The 20,018-nt window shown below is 41.3% G+C and overlaps 1 protein-coding gene across 2 annotated transcripts in view; it reads right to left on the bottom strand.

Moving 5' to 3' along the window:
* Positions 1 to 17,960, bottom strand: part of PDE7B (phosphodiesterase 7B) — a 154,475-nt gene extending 136,515 nt beyond the window's left edge. For both annotated transcript variants that reach the window (XM_083368055.1, XM_083368056.1), the window contains exon 1: positions 17,720 to 17,960. In XM_083368055.1, the coding sequence (XP_083224181.1) occupies positions 17,720 to 17,740 (21 nt within the window). In that variant the 5' untranslated portion in view covers positions 17,741 to 17,960. The remainder of the gene's footprint in view (positions 1 to 17,719) is intronic.
* Between the last annotated feature and the right edge of the window lie 2,058 nt (positions 17,961 to 20,018).

Raw genomic sequence — 20,018 nt, 5'->3', positions numbered from 1 at the left:
AGAGGGTTGTAAAAGGTGATCACATGACCCTGGGGCATTGCAACTGTCATGAGCATGAGTCAGTTACGAAGTGTATGAATTTTGATCACCTGACCACGTGGATGCTGCAACAGACTTAAGTGTGAAAAACGGTCATAAGTCACTTTTTTCAGTGCCGTTGTAACTTCAAGCAGTCACTAAATGAATTGTTGCAAGTCAAGGACTACCTGTACAGTGATAACTTGATACTCAAGTACTTTGAAACTCATCAAATTTGGTATTCAACACATTTTGTCGTGAAAAGTTTGTCCCATTGTACTCATTGTTTGTTTGGTACTCAACGCACAAGCTAGAACTTGTCAGTGTTGGCTGCCTTGTGACTCACTGAACTGGAACCTGGGCTTTCTCTAGATGTAGCATCTGTTCTAGTATGGAACTATGGGTATTTCATATATCTTGAGTACTATAGCTAAAAGAAGAGACATAAGGTCAACGGAAGTTCAACTGCCACTGTGAATTAAAGGGTTTCAAGTGCTAGGTAGCTATACTGGGAAGATTATGGTTATCTTGTCTTTTTAAATACGCTAAAGCAAGGTGGACTTTTTCCAAGATGAAACCACTAAAATAAAGAATGTTCATGACTAAGGTAATGACATAGATAATCTTAGATCACAAGGAAGCCTGGCCATGGATGGTGCCACTATTGAAAGAGAAAATCTTCATTTTATAAGGACACAAAAATGGATTATGGGAAGCATGAATGAAAATGTGTCATTGTCAAAACAGAATTGAAACATACAAATTGGATGCTTTAGAAATAGATGAATTTGCCAATGGGCCAACTTGATGATGACCATAGATAGTTATAGCTACCCTACTCCAGCTATATTGACAGCTATATTGATTATCACAGGAATTGCAGGATGATTGGACTCCATAAATACAATAATAGAATAATACATGAAGCAGATTATGAAAGTTTTGCAAAAAGAATTACTTCCTTACACTAATGCCTTCAAAAACATGAAACATAGACTCTGGTTATGGACATTAGTGAAATAGACTACATAATAAGAAACTGAAGATAAAAAAACTAAAATCCAAGAAGTCAAACCAGGTACAGACTGTGGAACAGACCTGTTAAACATGTGGTTTAAATTTAAAAAAAAAAGTAGGGTTGCCATAAGGAGAACATACAGTTAGCCTATAAGATCAGAGTAAAGAACAGATTCATTTATATGAAGTAGAATCTGAGCAGCTAAGAGAGAAGACATTGTGAAAACCAAATTGGGAAAGAAAATGCTAGCAATTTCAGAGGAGAAAAGATATAGGTGGCTTTCAGAACAGGGTAACGTGATAAGCACGGAAAGGTGAAGAAACAAAACTCTTGGCGAAAGAAAAACAGAAGAAGACTGAATACAAACTTCCCACCTCAAGCAAGAAAAGAGATCTCGGTTGAGAATGTTAATAAATCTTATGACTAAAATAGAAAGGCCCAAATGATTATGGAAGAGATTCGATAGCAAATGAAGTCGAGAAGTTGAATCGCTTTACAAATAAGATTTGAGAATAGAGAAACATTTATAAAGGAAAAAGAATATTCAGGAATATGTTCCACCATAATGTGAGGTATGATAGGCTGTCATATAGGAAAAACCAAACACAGACAGTTTAAATCCTTGTGAGAAGAGGCAATTAATGAGCTAACAGCTCAAGGTCAATAAATTTGGAACAAAATGTTGTAGCCTATTGCTTGTAAATAATTTGCTTATATATCTGCAGCAAAGAAAATAGATGCCAGTAAGTGCACAAATTACCAAATCAGTGTGCTACTTTCTTATACAAGCTTTTTGCTTAAGATCTTACAAAGAACCATAAATGGGAAAGAGATGCCAAATGAACATTTAGAAAAGTCAGAGGAAAATTAACAAAAGATGGATAATGGAGAGGGTAAAGGAATAGAGAGAGGAGGGTTAGCTTTGTTTTATGGAATTTGCAAAACCATTAACTATATATATCATGCCAGAATGTAGAACAGATTAAAATTAGTGGGTCAGCCAGGACACTTTATTAATATTTTGAGGATTTTTTTTTTTACAATGAACAAAAAGCACTGTAAGAATCCAATTTGAAAAAAAATGTGTGATTCAGAATGGGGCAGTGAGTGAGACAAAGATGCATTTGTCCCTATTATCTGATCTCATGTATCAATTAATAAATTATTTTAAAATGGCAATATTAGAAGGAATTGCACCTGACATCAAAACTGGAGATCAAAACACCAACAATTTGAGATTGATAATTCATTTACTGAAAGAAAAGACTTAGGGGAGCTTACTGTGAAAAAAGTGGAAGGTGGAAATCCTGAGTCAATCTTAAATATTCAGAAAACAAAAGTTTCATCCATCTGCATACTTGCTAGACTTGCTGGTCTAGTGACAACAGAGAAGTGAAAATGGTAAGTAGTTTTGTTTTCCTAAGCTCAAAAATGTTTAACCATGGACAGTATGCTGAAGAAGGAAAATAGATCCCACAGTGACAAATCTGACAAGTTTATGAATGCTAAGGATATTTGATATCTGAATGACAAGAAGTATTAGAATAATTGAAGCCATAGTTTCTCCAGGGTCTAATACCAGTCTAGATAAAGGTAAAGTTTTCCCCTATCCAGTAAGTCGTATCTAGGGGGGGGACAGTGCCCATCTCTGTTTCTTAGCTGAGGGAGTCAGCATTGTCTGGAAGACTAGTAGGTGTGAGGCTAACTTCACCTCAAGGGGAATGATGTTCCACAGGACAGGAGTCACAGCAGAAAAGGCACTTTTCCTGGGTCTTCAGGACTTCATATTCAATGGCATAAATATAATGAAGGTGTGTGTCTTCAATAAATGTGATCATTGGAGCAGGACTATTGTATCTGCCCTGATCAAATAAGATGGCGGCTAAGATTTATGAGTTTTCTGTATCTCTTCACTGCTATCTTATTAGCAGGTTCGACTCAAAATCCTCTAACCATGTATAGTGGCAACGCAGAAGACCATTATTATTTCGAGGAGTTTAACGACATATTTTGATTTCACCTTCGTCTTAAGAAAATTCTAGAACGTTAGATCCCATTCTGAACTAGCCTGCTTGCTTGTCATTTTTTTAGCTCTTGTTTACTGAGGGATAGGGAATCTTCATGTAGTTTCAAAGCTTCTGTTGCTGTGAAAGTCTCAGACTTTCGATTCCCATCCCAGAGTCATGGGCCAGTCAGTTAACGTCATGTCTTATAGTCTCATGACTATAACCAGGGACATGAAGTCATGGTGCCAGATAAATCCTTGGGGTTCCTGGTGTTTCTTGTGAGCTTCTCATGGAACCAAACACTGGGAATTTGTGGAAATTGGCTATCCTTGGGGTATCTCTACTGTCATTATTAAGGAGTCCTGGCAGCCTGTAAGAGAATTGCATATTATCTTTCTTGGTATCTATGCCTTTTATGTTCTGCTTTTCAATCTGTTTGCTTGAGTTAATGATAAAGCTTAAAATCCCTTTATTTACTGGAGCGTTCATTGTCTCAGGATCCAAAAATCCCCAAATGCCTGGGCACCTGACCACTGTTCTGGCACTTGGCAAAATCCCACGACACGAAGATGCTTATGTAATTGCTCTAAAAGGACATGTCCTGGGAGTGCTACCTTTGTCTCATCCCCAGCCCTTGACAAGACAGCTTACGTTTGCCTACATTTGATCCAGTTTAAAAGTAGAGTTCGTGCTCTGCTTCCAAAGTAAGTATCACTGTGGATGCAATTTGCAGTGTGTGATTAATGATGATGGTGATGATATATTGAGGGTCTATTATCTGGCTATTCTAGGCTGCTGCAACACCAGCCCTCTACCTTTCATTCATTCAGCGTTTCCCTCCATTGCCCTTTGGGCATGGGTCACTGGAGGTGTAAGAAGTACATGGCCTCCTTATAAATTTAATTTTAGCATTTTTAAGTTAAGCACTGAAGAGTAGCAGACTTGTCTTTTTTAAAACAAAACAAAAACAGGAGTAATTTTCTCTTAATTATTTCTGTGCCTCTTACTAGGAAAGCAGAGAAATTGACAAGGGAAATTGACAAGAGCTGTGGTGTCTAGGCTGGTAGGTGAAAGAACGCTGTTTCCAAACAACCTCATTGCCTCAATAACTAATTCTAATAAAATAGACATGCAGTTTCTTCCTTTCCCCAGTTAAAATCTATCAGTGAACATGTTTGGCTCTAAAGAAGAAAGAAGAAACCAAAAAATATACTCAAATGCAAAAGAACTCACATGCACACACATACGGATCACACCCTTGTCATGATTTGTCATATCATGCTATCACACGCTCTCTTTTGTCCCTCTTTCTAAGATCAGACTTCAATTCCTTTGCCTCTAAAATTTATCTTCCTCACCCCTTCCTGCCAGGCCACCACCCCTTTTCATTCCTTCCCCAAGAAATTTTTTGTGTGAATGTCATGGCTAAGCTCCTTAGCTTGCGTCTTACTCAGCAGCGTTTCTCACTCTATGCTTATCACGATATAAGAACAGTGGATATATCCAGAAGAACACCTGACTGACTAGCAGTTTCTTTCTGACCAATTGTCTAGGAGAAGGGATGGCAGAACCTGGGAGTGGAGTGAAAGGGGAGATTAGCCTAGAATTCTAACATAGCCGCAAAAGAACCAAGTCCAAATCCTCTCCTCCCCAATGTGCTGTTGACCTCTATCTAACTCTAAGCAGGGGCCAACTGAAAAGATTCCTATGCATAGGCTTTTGGCAATAAATCAGTTTGATTGAAACTTCATGTGGAGACCTGATCTTTCACACCTAACAAATTGTTTTCTTTAACTTGTCCTAGGTAAGTGTGAGAATAGCACTTCTCCCTGCCTTGCTATGCAGGCAAAATAGAATACAGCGATGAAGGCAGTACAGATCATATGATAGCATATTTTTCTCCTATCTTAAGCATTGGAAGAGGCACTTTAATATAGTAGTGAGAAAGATCCCAGATCATGTTTTATGTTTCTTTTTACTAATATGCCCTTTCTCTCATCCTATCTCAGTTACCCCAACTTGGGTGTAGACTCAATGCCAAATCTCTCACCACTGGGTGGCTCGGATTGGGAGGTTTGCCTTGGGTCCTCCACTTCTGCATCTACTCAAATGGCTTCTGCAGGGTTATGCAATAGAAGCAGGAGTATTGTGGATATGTCCTATCCTACAATAATTTTTCAAAGAGAATGTAGATAAGGGATAACTTTCTGGAGATAGGGGAAAACTCTGTAAACATATTTGATGAGTTAGGACCCAACTCTATTATAAACCTATTTCTATTACTTATCCATTTTTTATTCCTTTTTGCTCAAGAATACAGGTTCTAAATAAGTTAACTGCTATCTCACACTATATTGATTTGAGAATTACATCATGGATCAGTTTTATTTAGGAAAACAAAAGCAGGTCCAATGCATGTAAAATCTGATGATAGATAATAACATGTGTTTAACATTAAATGTTGAACAAGTCCATAAATCAACATTTGAGTGACATCAACTGACAAAATGTTTTGTACAAAACTAATTTTCAAATACATTATTTCTGTAATTGAAAGCAACCTTTCCCATGATCATAAATTTACTCATTATAGATGTCATGTAATGACAAAATACCAGATTTTAAAAATGAAGTAAGTAACAATCCCAATGTAGAATTTTAATGACTAAAATTTACAGATGCTTCATCATCTGAGCCATTAGTAGCACTTTTTCTTTCTTATTCAACATTACATGCCCAGTAAATTTCATAACCAAGTAAAGCTAGGGGTAGTATTTTAGTCTACACTGCATTGCTGTAATCAACCAGAACAATTGAAATTGAAATGATAAATAGCATTTTAATCCCAAATCTGTACAAAGTTCTAGATATGCCAAGCTCTCATTGGGAAACAAAAGATAGAATACAAAGTATTGTCTGCACTTACTCAAATGGTTTCTGTAGGATTATGGAATAGAAGCAGGAGTGTTGTGGCCTATCCTACAATAATTCTTCAAATGGCTTCTACAAGATTATGGAATAGCACTTGGACTTATATACTGTTTCACAGTGCTTTACAGCCCTCTCTCATTGGAGTCAGCATATTGCCCCCAACAATCTGGGTCCTCATTTACTGATCTCGGAAGGATGGAAGGCTGAGTGAACCAGTTTTCAGGATCTAAAATGGAATGTGGAAGAAGGGTGTAAGGAAAGAAGTACTGTGGCTTAAATGACAAATTATCAGCCCAATCACCTACATGCTTGAAATTTAAAAGTTAAAATGAATTTGAAAGTTAAAATGGCAGAAAAATTAAGTCTGCCTGATCTGACACTGTAAATTTATAAGAAGTCTATAGATATTCTAAAGTTTCTGTGGTCATTCAGATTTCTGCAGGATAATTAGTATATTTTGGTGACAATTTTGAAAGCTTTCCTTGTTGGCCAACAGTTCCCTGTTAAAAAATATCACTTTTTTGGCTGGTAACAACTTCCAAGGAAAGAATGTTTCAAAGAAGAGGCTACCTTGACAATTCTGACATGGATGGTAGCCACAGACCTCCCAGAATGACATCAGGGTTATGATCCCATACAGCAAATGAGCAAACAGGCACAGATTGACAGGATGGATTGAGAATGAACACCTCTTGAGGTGAGAAAGACTTGTTAGGCTTTGGAATACTACCAAAAAGGGGAGATGAGTCACTTGAGTGGCCAGGGCTGTAAAATTAGGAATAATGTGGGGGGGGAAAAACCCTGACAATTCTCAAAAAATAGTGATGGGAGGAAGGATGTCCCAAATATGATTTGAGATCTCTCTCCTTTCAGTGAAATACAATTGCTTATATAGTATACTACCAGTAAATCAAGAATATCTTTCTCTCCCTTAACATAGGGACTATACTTTAAAGGTGTTAAGAGTGCTCAAATTGGCATATGATGATTGACAGATTCCTCAGAGTAAATCAGCAAATCAAGAACTTCTCCAAAATATCATGAAAAATATGATAAACAAATCATCTGTTCCTAAATCTGAATAGCATTACTGTACTTTCAAACTTCCCTTATGGACAGTGATATACCGTATTCCTACCCTCTTTCATAGATTGCAGATTGCAAAGCCCTCTGAGGTCTAATTGGGTAAAGATTAATACCATCTGCAATAATTCTAAGAGTCCAAAAATGAACAGCTAGTAATCATGGACTATCCCTGGGAAACCATTCTTCTCTTGGATTAAAAAAAAAAGAATACTGCATAAGAAGAACAAAGGTGGGGAGCAAATAAAACTAATTTATAAGTTCTCCTTAATAAATTCCTTTAGCTAGGCTAACTATGCATTTCACATTGAGTATTGTTGCCTTGCTGGAATCAGGAGTCCAGGAAAAGATTAACCATGGAGTCCCAATATTTATGGTATCAGTGTTTCCACCTTTCAAAACAGGTTGGCATAATCAAAACATCTGTTGGGCAAGATAGGAGGATATACTTGCTAGGAGATGGTGAGGAGGGGTTGTGATTATTTGCAGTATGTGGGTGTTGCATTCTAGCGACAGAAAGATGATATCCCTCTCCTAAAGAAAATTTGAGGCCATTCCTAAACTACTGGTTAATGTAATGAAAAGGCTAACTAACATTGTAGAAAGCCCTGGTGGTTTCCACTGGCGAGTGGTAGAGGTTTCATGAACTTCATGAAGATCTAAAATCCAGCCACCAAGACTCTCAACCAGAAGTTGGTCAGGCAGAGTACGGGAAGCATGTATGCATGTTATGATTCAGTTGAGGTGCAAAAATCACCACCCCAAAACCCTGGAATCTACCAAATCTTGTAGTTGTATTTTGGTGCCAATCAGGGTTTGCAGGCTAATAGGAATTATGAACTGCTGATGTAGATAGCTCCTTATGTCAATCTCCTTTTAATTTATAGCTTTCCTAGTCTTGAAGATCTGAATTCTATGGCTGGTCTGGAGTTTTGCTTCTCCTTATAATTATATTACTTAAGATAATATTTCAGAACGAGAGAGTGAGCGTGGCATTTCTGTTTGATGTCCAGGTTCTCCACAATATCAGCCCCACTAGGTAGGCCAGACCATGAAATCAACTTCTCAGGATTTCTAAAACTGTTTTTATTGCAATTGCCTATAATAACAAAATTATTATATGATGCGGGTAGATTATCTCCTCAGTATCTCCTCTTCCTTATACAGTAGTTTAGTGGATTTGGAAGGTGTCTATCTGAGATGCTTTCTAACAAGAGCCTTGGTGGAGCAGTGGGCTAATGCCTCCTTAAGTAACACCAGCTGCCTGCAATTAGTGCAGGTTCGAGTCCCACCAGGCTCAAGGTTGACTCAGTCTTCCATCCTTCCGAGGTAGGTAAAATGAGGACCCAGATTGTTGGGGGCAATAAGCTGACTTTGTAATAATGCCGCTTGGGGGGGGGGGGCGAAAGCCCTAATAAGCAGGCATATACATAGAATGAAGGCTATTGCTAAGAACATTGGTTTGTGCTTTAGATTGTAAGCCGCCCTGAGTCTTCGGAGAAGGGCGGGATATAAATGGGATTAAAATAAAATAAAAATAAAAATAAATAAAATTAACTGGACATTTTGAACTTAAAAAATGTTTCTCCTTTTGGCTAGGTAATAGAGCATGCATATCAAAGAACCTCCATCAACGTCATCTTCTGCTCTCTTAAATTTGTATGTTTCTTGGAAGAAGTGTAGCATTATGTTTCCCTGCTGCAAGGTTTTTTTCTTGAAGTCTCACATGTTTTTGGTAAAAGGAAGGAAAAGAGTGAACAGCAGCATCTTCCTTTCCTACCCATACTCTCCTACAATTTCTTATGTTTGCCATCAAGGGCAAAGTAGACCAGGATTAATGTGGTTATGGAGCGCTCTGATTAATTAGCTCCTTTCAAATTTCATCAAACTGTCCCTCCTTGAATTGATGGGTAGCCCATAGCCTGAAGGAACAGCTGAATCTTAATAACATATTCCCACACACACTGTTTTTATATGTTTGATCGGATTCTCTAAGTTATCTCTCAGGATTTCTGTGGAGAATCTCCATCATCCAGGTCCGAGTGGTCTCAAAGGTACTTTTTCGATAGGCAACTAAACTGTTCTTTTTCCTTGAGGAAGGAGAAGTTTCTCTTCTCATTCAAGAAGCTTCCTTGCTTCTGGCAGGATGGTGGGGGCGATGGAAGAATTAGTTCTGACACGATGGGGGGGCGTGTTGGAAGAATCATATTTCTTTGCAGTCATCTGGTTGTTATCACTCTCCCTGATAGCTGTTGAGGTGACTTGCCACTGTGCCCTGTATCGGAGTGCAAATGGGATGGAATCTTCTTGGAACTGCTGAAAGGAGTGTATTATGTCTCAGGAAAATCACCCAACGCATATATGCATATTAAACTTAATCAGAAGGTGGAAATTTTGCAATTCCCTCCCTCAGTAGGCTAATGACAAATCCTATATGGTTGGTGGGTCAGTCATTTGGTCTCAGGGAGATATACACAAGCTAGGCAATAAATATGCCTGGATTCCCATTACACCTATCTGGCAAGGAAGTGGGTACTTAACATTGGAAGACTGCATCAACTAAAGCAGCAACAGCATCAGCTTGCTTCTTCTTGGAAGAACACCTACTGTCATGGTTTGGGCTAACTGGCTGATCATCTGAGCTTGCTGGTCTGTCCAGTAATTCTGACACTGGAGCTTAACACTGGCCTCTGTCAACAGTCAGCAGTATTCTCGGAGTGTCAGTAGCTATTGTGTTAATCCTTGATTTCTAGACTCTCTTCCCATAGCAATGGGAGTAGAAGTGGGAAGTCAAGCTGCTTGGCTCCCATAACCAGGACTTGCAGTAAATCATAGACCTTGAGACTTTACAAAGCTCATCTAGGCTCTGAGGGCAGGATTTAACTAAGTCTCAGAGACACAGCTAAGCTAGATAAGAATCTTTATTGAAAACAAGAATGGAGCTAAATAAACAGCTGATTGCCCACTGCCTCTGTGAACAAGCAAGTGCCTCTTATATCTACAGTGACTCAACCCCTACAGCTTTTTCTTCCTCTGCTTCCACACAAACTACCAGACTGTGTGTGCAGGGCTTGGCATCCTTGAAACCAAAGGGTGGATGAGTATTTACATACACTTGAGTGAAAAAGTATTTGCATCCTTTCCAATTTTTGTTCTCATAATCCCCCCACCCCTGAATGTTATCAGAATTTATGTGGATCCTACTGATAGACTACACGCACCACACCAATGCAAACATACTACCATCTCCTGTCCTCTGCTAATTTGATCAGTTCAACAAAAGGAAAGGATAAAACTAGATTTCATGAAACATTAAGGGATGATTTGGACCAGTCCTACCCTTTATAAATCATACTGATTTTGGCTTCCCTTATCACAGTGAAGTTTTCCCAAGAACCGAAAAGAAATTTATGGAGACACTTGTAAAAAAAAAGGTCATTGATTGCTGTCCCTCTGGAAATGGTACCAAATCCATTTCTAAAGTTTCTCAGTTTCACCAAGCCACAGCCAGAGCGATAGCACATCAGCGAATTTTCCCAGGAATGACCGTCCTGTCAAAATGATTCCAAAAGCATAGTGTAAAATCATCTAGGAAGTCACAATTATTGTTGGTTGCAGCACTGTAATCAAAGCCCCAATCTTTTGCATATGCATGCAACATTGGGACACATACAAAAGGGCAAAACACACACACACACACACACATACACACACACACACTCACACAAAACTAGCTTTCTGAAAACTATGGCTTGCTTAGCAGAACACTGAAAACTCATCTCCAGTCTTCCAAAAATCAACTCAATGACTTTCCAAACCACTGTAAGGATGTTCTGTAGGACAATTACCCTACAGAAAATTTCTACAATTATGCAAGGTTTCTGTGGAAGTGAGTATGTATTAAATCATCAAACTTCTCAATATAGCAAAAGAGACATTTAGCTATAGTTCTATACAAACTAATTTGAGGCTCAATGAATATTATTAAGTAATTATAAATAGGACTGGGGAACATGTGACATTTTGAAATATTTCTGGTGCATTCTATATGGAGGATGTAGTGGAATGATACACTGCACATTGAATTATACTGACAAATTCCTATTTGCCTATACATAGTAACATAGAAATGATTCCAGAAGAAAATTAAGATTTGCTAATCTGGTAAATAAAGAAGCTAATCTAAGATTTAGCCTTAGACAAAGGAATTTGCTGATGACACTAAAATGGCAGGAATAGCCAACACCCCAGAAGACAAGGTCAGGATCCAAAAAGATCTTGACAAACTTGAACAATGGGCCCTATCCAACAAAATGAGTTTCAATGTAGAGAAACGCAATGTTTTACTTTTAGCAGGAAAAATAAAAGCTATAAGTACAGATTAGGCAAGACTTGGCTCAAAAACAGTAACTGTGAGAGGGACCTTGGAGTCCTAGTGGACGATCACTTGACTATAAGCCAGCAACTAATACAATCCTGGGTTGTATAAACAGAGGCATAGAATCAGGATCTTGTGCTTTATAAAACCCTGGTAAGACCACACTTGGAATACTGCAACCAATTTTGGTCACCATACTACAAAAAGATGTTGAGACTTTGGAAAAAGTTCAGAGAAGACCAACTAAAATGATCAAAACCCTGGAGACTAAAACATATGAAGAATGGCTGCAGGACTTAGGTTTGGCTAGTCTAAAGAAAAGAAGAAACAGGGGTGACATGAAAGCAGTACTGCAGTATTTGAGGTGCTACCACAAAGAAGAGGGGGTCAAATTATTCTCCAAAGCACCAGAGGGCAGGACAAGAAACAATGGTTAGAAACTGACCAAAGAGAGAAGCAACCTGGAATTAAGGAGAAACGTCTTGACAGTGAGGAAAATTAATCAGTGGAATAGCTTGCCTTCAGAAATCGTGGATGCTCCATCACTGGAGGTTATAAAGAAGAGACTAGACAACCACTTGTCTGTATACTATAGGTTCTCCTGCTTGAGCAGGGGGCTGGACTAGAAGACCTTCAAGGTCCCTTCCAGGTCTATTTTGAATTAAAAAAGTAATAGACAAGGTTCAGCCCCAAAAGATTTTGACATGTTTTTTCAAAAACCTTCCTTTCAAAAGGCATTCTAAAACTTCAGTAATTAAAAAAAAAGCAGATTATGCTTTTATCTAACTTTTATGCCATACATGTGAAACTGAATTAAGAGTTTAGCAAAATTTAATTTCCGGAATACATTAATGAGCATTGCAAATGACACTTTTATTATTTCTTATATAGCAATGGCCTCGTTTCTCTCATGCATGCCACTCTGAACAACTTTCATTTGAAAGTGCTTCAGTACAATGCACATTTGCATATAAGATTACCCTAGACTCTTGTTTATGCCTTCCCTGATTTTTCTCATCTACTCATTCAAAATTTGCATCATAAACTTTCTACCATAGACATTCAAAAAAACCCCACTAATCTAAAACTAAATCGTTCTATTTATTAGGTTAAAATTTCCAAACACTCCTTGCTAATAATATTGCCATTGCTATAATGCTAAATGAAAATGGATTAAAACTAGTAAAAAATCCCGAAGTCCTCTGCCTGGTTTCCAGTTTTTAAATGGATCCTGTAAACTTCTGTGCGTTGTCAGCTCTTAACTTGTTCTTCTGGTTTTAGCCCAACAGTTCTTGCTTTCTTAGTAAACAGGCTGGCTCTCTATTGGCTCATCACTTGCAGTAGGGTGGGAAATCCGTGGTCTTCTGAATAACAACTCTCAGCATCCTTTCCCAATGGCCATTCTGACAAGGGTTGCTGGGAATTGTTCAACACAAGGCCTCCTCCTGGGAGAAGAATACACAACCACAATGGTCCTTTAATCTCTCCAGATGTAAACTACTAGATTCTGTTTGAACACAAGGACAGCTGCATTTCCAGAGGCAGCTAGCAGGTCTTTCTTTTACCAGCAACAGAGATGAGCAGAGAATCTATTTCCTTCCTCTGACGCGCTTGAATGGTACTGCTCTATGCAGTTAAAATAACATTGGGGAAAAAAATGGCTTGTTATTTTCACAAATATTTGAGAAATCTTACCGACATCGAAGCTGGAAGAAGAGTTTTCCTCCCAAGAGAGCACATATGATCATAGCCAACAAAAAAAGAAGGAAGAATTCAAGACATTTCTTCCAATTGGTTACTTTTTTTCCTAGTATGTAGAGGGGTGAGTGTGAAAGCATGACTAGATGGGGTTGCAATCACCTAATCAAAAAGCAATACAGGCTAGAATGTAAAGTAGTGAACAGGAGTGTGCAGAGTCTAGCCACTTTCGCATGGGGATCTGATTGGAGCCTCTGAAAATGACCCAATCCAGTATAAAGGTCTAGGCTATACTAACTCTTCCTCTACAAATGTATATTTATTTCTGTGTTTGAAGACTTTGCTTGGATCCTTCAATATTCAGCACTGAAATGCTGCGATGGGTCTATATCAGACATGTCAAACACAAGGCCCGGGGGCCAGATCCGGCCCGTGAAGTGGTTTCATGTGGCCCGCAAAGCCATCCTGGAAACAGTGAGGGAACAGTCCCCACTGCCTTGGCCCTGGCCCAGAGACCCTCCTTCTGCCAGAGACCCTCAGATCTGTCCCACTCCTGCCCAGGCCCCCATAGGCACCCTTGATGCAAATGATGTAGAGCTGGCCACGCCCACCCAGTAGGCCATACGTACTCTAGCCACGCCCACCCTGGCCATATCTATCCGCCCCCCTGAGGGCAACCGCAATGCTGATGCGGCCCTCAGTGAAATTGAGTTTGACGCCCCTGATTATCTATAAGAACAGAATTGTGCATGCCCTGGAGTTCCCTGAGATACTCTGTGGAAGTGGAAGTGCTGTAGCAGACTGTATCATATCTACTAAAGATTTTGGGAGTTCGACAGTCTGAAAATCAAGCTTTTGTTCCACCTAATTTCTTTTAACAAAGTCTCAATTTTTTGTTCCCCATTTCATCTTAACTGATTTAATTCTGTCCCCCCCAACACCCCCCCCGGAACTTTTCTACTTGGGAAACAGCCTAAAATGGCTACCTATTTCATTGACTTGATACAATTATTTCAATTAGAAGTTCCTGACATGGAGACATCAACCTCAAAATATGGACTGACATATTAGGTCTTTATCATCTGTCTACCTGAGATATAAATGAAAAAAGGGATCTAAATAAGGAAATGAATAACGGCACATGGTATATAGGCTAATATATTTCCAAACACAAACTAGCTTTTGATGTCCCAGTAAAGTATAATTTTGCTTCATAATTTTGTTCCTGTTCCTGTATTCAGTATGGACGTTAGTAGGTCTGATTGTTATCCATAAAGGTTTCAAAATTATTAAAGGAAGTCCTTGACTTTGTTGTTGTTATTAGTTGCGAAGTCGAGTTCGACCCATTGTGACCCCATGGACAACGTTCCTCCAGGCTTTCCTGTCCTCTGCCATCTTCTGGAGTCCTCGACTTACATCCATTCAAACCACTGTCCGAGGTTACAGCAGCACTGAAAAATGTGACTTATGACCAGTCCTCGCACTTATGACAATCACAGCACAATCAGTGTCACATGATCAAAATTAAGGCGCTTGGCAACCAACATGTATTTCCAAGAGTGGCAGCATCCCAGGGTCATGTGATCGCTGTTGGCGACCTTCTTCCCAACAGGCTTCCCACAGGGAAAGTCAATGGGGAAAACGCATTTGCTTAATGACCGCGCAATTTGTTTCACCATTGAAATGATTTGCTTAGCAACCATGGGGAAAAAAGTTGTAAAATCGGGTGTGACTCACTTAACAACCCCCTTTAACTTAGCAATGGAAATTCTGCTCCCAGTCGTGCTCATAAGTCGAGGACTACCCACACTCTCAAATATACAGAATATGAAGTTTCCCCCAGCCCCTGGTGTGTTTTGAACAATCATGCACATAGAAATGCATAAAGTAGAGTACTAAAGCAGGGCTTTTTTTCTCATAGAATGCTCAGAATGGAGTTCCGGCACCTTTTTTGGATGGAACCTTGTAGGGTAGGCAAGGCAGGTTGTATAACATGTGTGAGTTCCGGCACCTTTTTCTTTTACAAAAAAAGCACTGTACTAAAGACATAGGACAGCCCTGAAGAAGAAAATGATGCTTTGGAATAAATGAGGCCCTTCCATGCACTGGAGTAAATGAGAACTTCCCTAAATGAATGATAGGAAAGGAAATAAACTGGAAGAATTAAAACTACTTGCTACAAGAACTACATGTCACGTGGAAACCTTTCCATGTTGCATTTTGAAGTCTTTCCATCTCTTCTGCAAAGTGATCTGTCCTTCACCCATGATATGACCATATTTCTTTGCCTCTCTCTGCAGACATCGTCTTCCCTTGGAGAGGACCAAGAAATAGATGATATTCTGTCATGAGCTAAATCCTACTGGATGTTATGTTAGATCAGAAAAAGTCATGCCACCATCTCTGTTTCTCCAGAAATTTCTTCCTTGCGGTGAAGAATTTAGATTCCATTAATGCAACAAGACTTTAATAGAAATAAGCTTTTTTGCCTAAGGCTTCAGGTAATCCTGAGATCTGAATAAGGGGAAATTCTCATCTGACTGACAGTCTTCTAAGTTCAGAGCTAGTCACATGCATCAATTAGACTTGCATAAGGGATATTTATCCTGCAGGAAGAGAACACTCTAGCAGGCTGGGACCTCAGGCACTAGACTTCTTCCAAAAGTTCAAAAAGTTGCAATTCTTTTCTCCCTCTCCCATTGGTTTTTCTATATTATTTTAGACCTGTACAAAGCAATTATCCAAGATGAATACGTACATTTCATAGGTAACAGCCACAGCTATGCACTATACCTGAAAAACTGTTTTAAATTTCTGAGGCTGGCTAATATGTTCAGGGTTGAAAAGTGTTTTCCAGTGTGGCAAAAAAAGAGAAAACAAAGGCATATTGGGAGACAGGAGGTGATACGTTTTAGCCAACAATTCTACTCATCAAAATGGTCTGTGGGATGGTAGTCCAAGAGAGAAAGAGGGTGATCCCCAGTACAACATGTGAAATGGGTTGTTAAGCAAAGCATTAATGACAGCAGCCTCTTTCTTCCTGCAGCCCCGTGTGAAGATACTGCCAAGGAAATGGAGGAGCTGCAGTTATGTGCAGTTTATGTGCACAAAGTCCTTGTTTTTCCCACCAGGCACTGCAGAATAGCAATTGTCCATTCACAGCACATAGCAAATAGTCTGCATTTTAGAGCTAACGTTTTGCCATTTCTAAGCTAGTCCTTATGGACCAAGCGTGGGCAACTCTTTCTCCCCAAGTAAGCCTTCGAAGTGCATTCTTAGGGCGAACCTCGGCAAAGCTTTTGGCCTTTCCCCCCTGTTTTTACAGAAGCAACCCGAGTGTGAAAACAAGGTCCGTTTAATAATAAAAAAAACAAGCGTTTTTCCTCTCCCCTCCCACCCCCCAACCCCCCCCCCCCCGCCCACACGTTATTCAATTCTTGCAGACATTATACTTGCAATCTTTTAATTGAAACGCACACACACACACACAAAAGGCCGCCGCTGGCTACCGGGGCGAGATTTTAAACACGCGTCTCTCCAAGAGAGTCGCTCTTCCAAATGCAGGCTGGCTCCCCGAAACAATGTGGGCTCTGTTTTCAACCCAAGCTCGGGTTCCTGCGGCACACGCTGGTCATTTCCATGCTGCAACGGTCGTCCAAGTTAAGGCTACAGGCTGCCCTTTGATGATGGCCAGTCCCTCACTTTCCTCTCCGGTCTCTCTCTCTCTCTCTCTTGCTGTAGCCCCCTCCCACGCCAGCCAGCTCTCCAAGCTATTCGCGCCGAGGTGAAATATTAACAGGACCGCCGACCGCCTCTTCGGGGGAAGCGTAAAGGAACAACCCGGAGGTTGGTAACTTTTTCCCTTTGAAAACCCAAGCCACAAGAACCCCGATGCTCGAGACGCAACACCCTGCGCGATTCTTCCGGATAAGAAGCGACTCATCGCCTACAACCCCTTTCGGGACTCTCCACTTCAAACATTAACTGAAAGGAAGCTGGCCGGGGGAAGGAGGGGGTGGGTGGGAGAGGCGAAGGGGAGCACCCCTCTTTTGATTTCTTTTTTTTTTTTTGCACACAATTCATACAAGTTTTCCAGGATGCCTCACCTCTTGGCTACTCGCACAAACGGAAAGGAAGGAAGGAAGGAAGGAAGGAAGGAAGGAAGGAAGGAAGGAAGGAAGGAAGGAAGGAAGGAAGGAAGGAAGGAAGGAAGGAAGGAAGGAAGGAAGGAAGGAAGGAAGGAAAGGAAAGGAAAGGAAAGGAAAGGAAAGAAGGAAGGAGGGGGGAAGGAAGGAAGGAAAGGAAAGGAAAGGAAGGAGGGAGGGGGGAAGGAAGGAAGGAAGGAAGAAAGGGAAAGGAAGGAGAGAGGGGGGGAGGAAGGAAAGAAGGAAGGAAGGAAGGAAAGGAAAGGAAGGAGGGGGGAAGGAAGCAGGGAAGGAAAGAAGGAAGCTTGTTTCACAGCAAGCCTCGCAAAGTGTTTTCTTCCAAATACCCTTGTAAGTTCGTTCAATTAACTTTGCGCTACTGCAGTTCCCCCCCTGAAGGCGAGTCCCAACCGTGCCGCCTCCTCGGCTGGCCAGTACGTACCTCAACCATTAAACAAGACATTTAACCATAGTGGCAGTTCGGTGACCTCTGAATGCCGGGAAAACTGGAAGCGGCGCGGCTGGTTCATGAAGCCCCGACCTGCGCGATCACGAAGCTGCATCCAAGTCTCAGGCAGAGCGTTCGGGGAGACGCGCCAAGGGACGGCGGAAGGTGCGCATTGGCCCGGAGAAAGGCAGGAGGGAGGAGAGAGCGTGCCCGAGCTGGGCGCACGCGGAGCAGCAGCCGTAGCGCAAGAGCCAGACTTCCCGGCCGGGCAAGAGCTGGAGAAGAGCTCCGCGGAGCTTGGCGCAGTCTCGGGCTGGCGGAGCGGCGAAGGCCGAGCCGTGCCTGGCTGGGAGGTGCTGTCAACTGCCACAGGCACAGCGCGGCCGGCCAATCAGCGGCGGCGAAGCCTCCTCTGTTTATGTTTCCTCGTTGGAAGAGTGACGTCAAAGGGGTTTAGTTTTTCCTCTGCATGTGCTATTAATTTTAAAGGACTACTATGGGAAGAATGCGGCGGCCGTGATTTCGGCAGGCAGGCTACCACTCCACCCTAGATAGAAACTGGAGCCTTAGTTATTATTATTAATATCATCATCATCATTATCATCACCACCACCACCACCTATTGCATTGCATAGACCAGGGGTGTCAAACTCAATTTCATTGAGGGCCGCATCAGCATTGCGGTTGCCCTCAGGGGGGCGGGTGGGTATGGCCAGGGTGGGCGTGGCCTACTGGGTGGGCATGGCTAGAATGCATATGGCCTATTGGGTGGGCATGGCCAGCTCTACATCGTTCGCATCAAGGGTGCCTATGAGGGCCTGGGCAGGAGTGGGACAGATCTGAGGGTCTCTGGCAAAAGGAGGGTCTCTGGGCCAGGGCAAAAGCAGTGGGGGCCGTTCCCTCACTGTTTCCAGGATGGCTTCGTGGGCCACATGAAACCACTTCGCGGGCCGGATCCGGTCCCCAGGCCTTGCGTTTGACATGTCTGGCATAGACCAAAGCTGCCAGAAAGGATGCCAACATGTGTGTTGCAGAGGCACAATCAAAATTTGGAAGGAGTTTCAGAGCTAAATCAGGATCTGTTCTCACGGATTATATCTCACCTTGTTTTATCTACTTCTGCTTCCCAAGTGTTGTTGTGGGGTATCAGTCAGTCACTACCTCTGAAAAGTAATATCCCTTTACCTTGAAACAACAGGTTATGCCTTTGTTTATTCATTTAAAGCCATGTTTTGCTCATGCCACCCTAGAGGGCATTGGGTGGCCTCAAAAAGCTAAGCAGAATCGATATTAATTCAATGGAAGACTAAGACATAGGGCAGAATGAGAAATGGGAGAAAAATCCTAGATGGCAATGCAAATCTTCCTACTGTTGCAAGGAAGGATTTGTCCTTACCAGGATTTGTGGCTTTATTTCAGGAGAAAATGTTTTGTGTTACAAAATGGGAATGGAGGAATCATTGCACCTAGGGATTTACTGCTAATAAGACATATGCAGATGATACCACTCTAATGGCAGAAAGTGAAGAAGAACTAAAGAGTGTCTTGTTGCGGGTGAAGAAGGAGAGTGCAAAAGTTGGGTTGAACCTTAACATTAAGAAAACCAAGATCATGGCATCCGGCCCTCTCAATTCCTGGCAAATAGATGGGGAAGAAATGGAGGTAGTGACAGATTTTATTTTCCTGGGCTCCAAGATCACTGCAGATGGGGACTGTAGCCAAGAAATTAAAAGACGCTTGCTCCTGGGGAGGAAAGCCATGGCAAATCTAGACAGCACACTAAAAAACAGAGACCATCACCCTGTCAACAAAAGTGCGTATAGTCAAGGCTATGGTGTTCCCAGTTGCAATGTATGGCTGTGAAAGTTGGACCATAAAAAAGGCTGAGCGCCAAAGAATTGAGGCCTTTGAACTATGGTGCTGGAGAAGACTCCTGCGAGTCCCTTGGACTGCCAGGCGATCAAATGGGTCATTCCTAGAGGAGATCAACCCTGACTGCTCTTTAGAAGGCCAGATCCTGAAGCTGAAACTCAAATACTTTGGCCACCTAATGAGAAGGAAGGACTCACTGGAGAGAGCCTAATGCTGGGAAAGGTTGAGGGCAAGAGAAGAAGGAGATGACAGAGAATGAGGTGGCTGGATGGAGTCACTGAAGCAGTAGGCGTGAGCTTAAATGGCCTCCAGAAGATGGTAGAGGACAGGAAGGCCTGGAGAAACGTTGTCCATGGGGTTGCAATGGGTCGGACATGACTTCGCAACTAACAACAACAACAACAACAAGACATGTTACCCG

The sequence above is a fragment of the Vipera ursinii genome (assembly GCF_947247035.1).
Source record: "Vipera ursinii genome assembly, chromosome: 1".
Lineage (NCBI taxonomy): Eukaryota > Metazoa > Chordata > Lepidosauria > Squamata > Viperidae > Vipera > Vipera ursinii.
The sequence above is the reverse complement of the archived record's forward strand: the minus strand, read 5'-3'. Positions and strand labels throughout refer to the sequence as shown.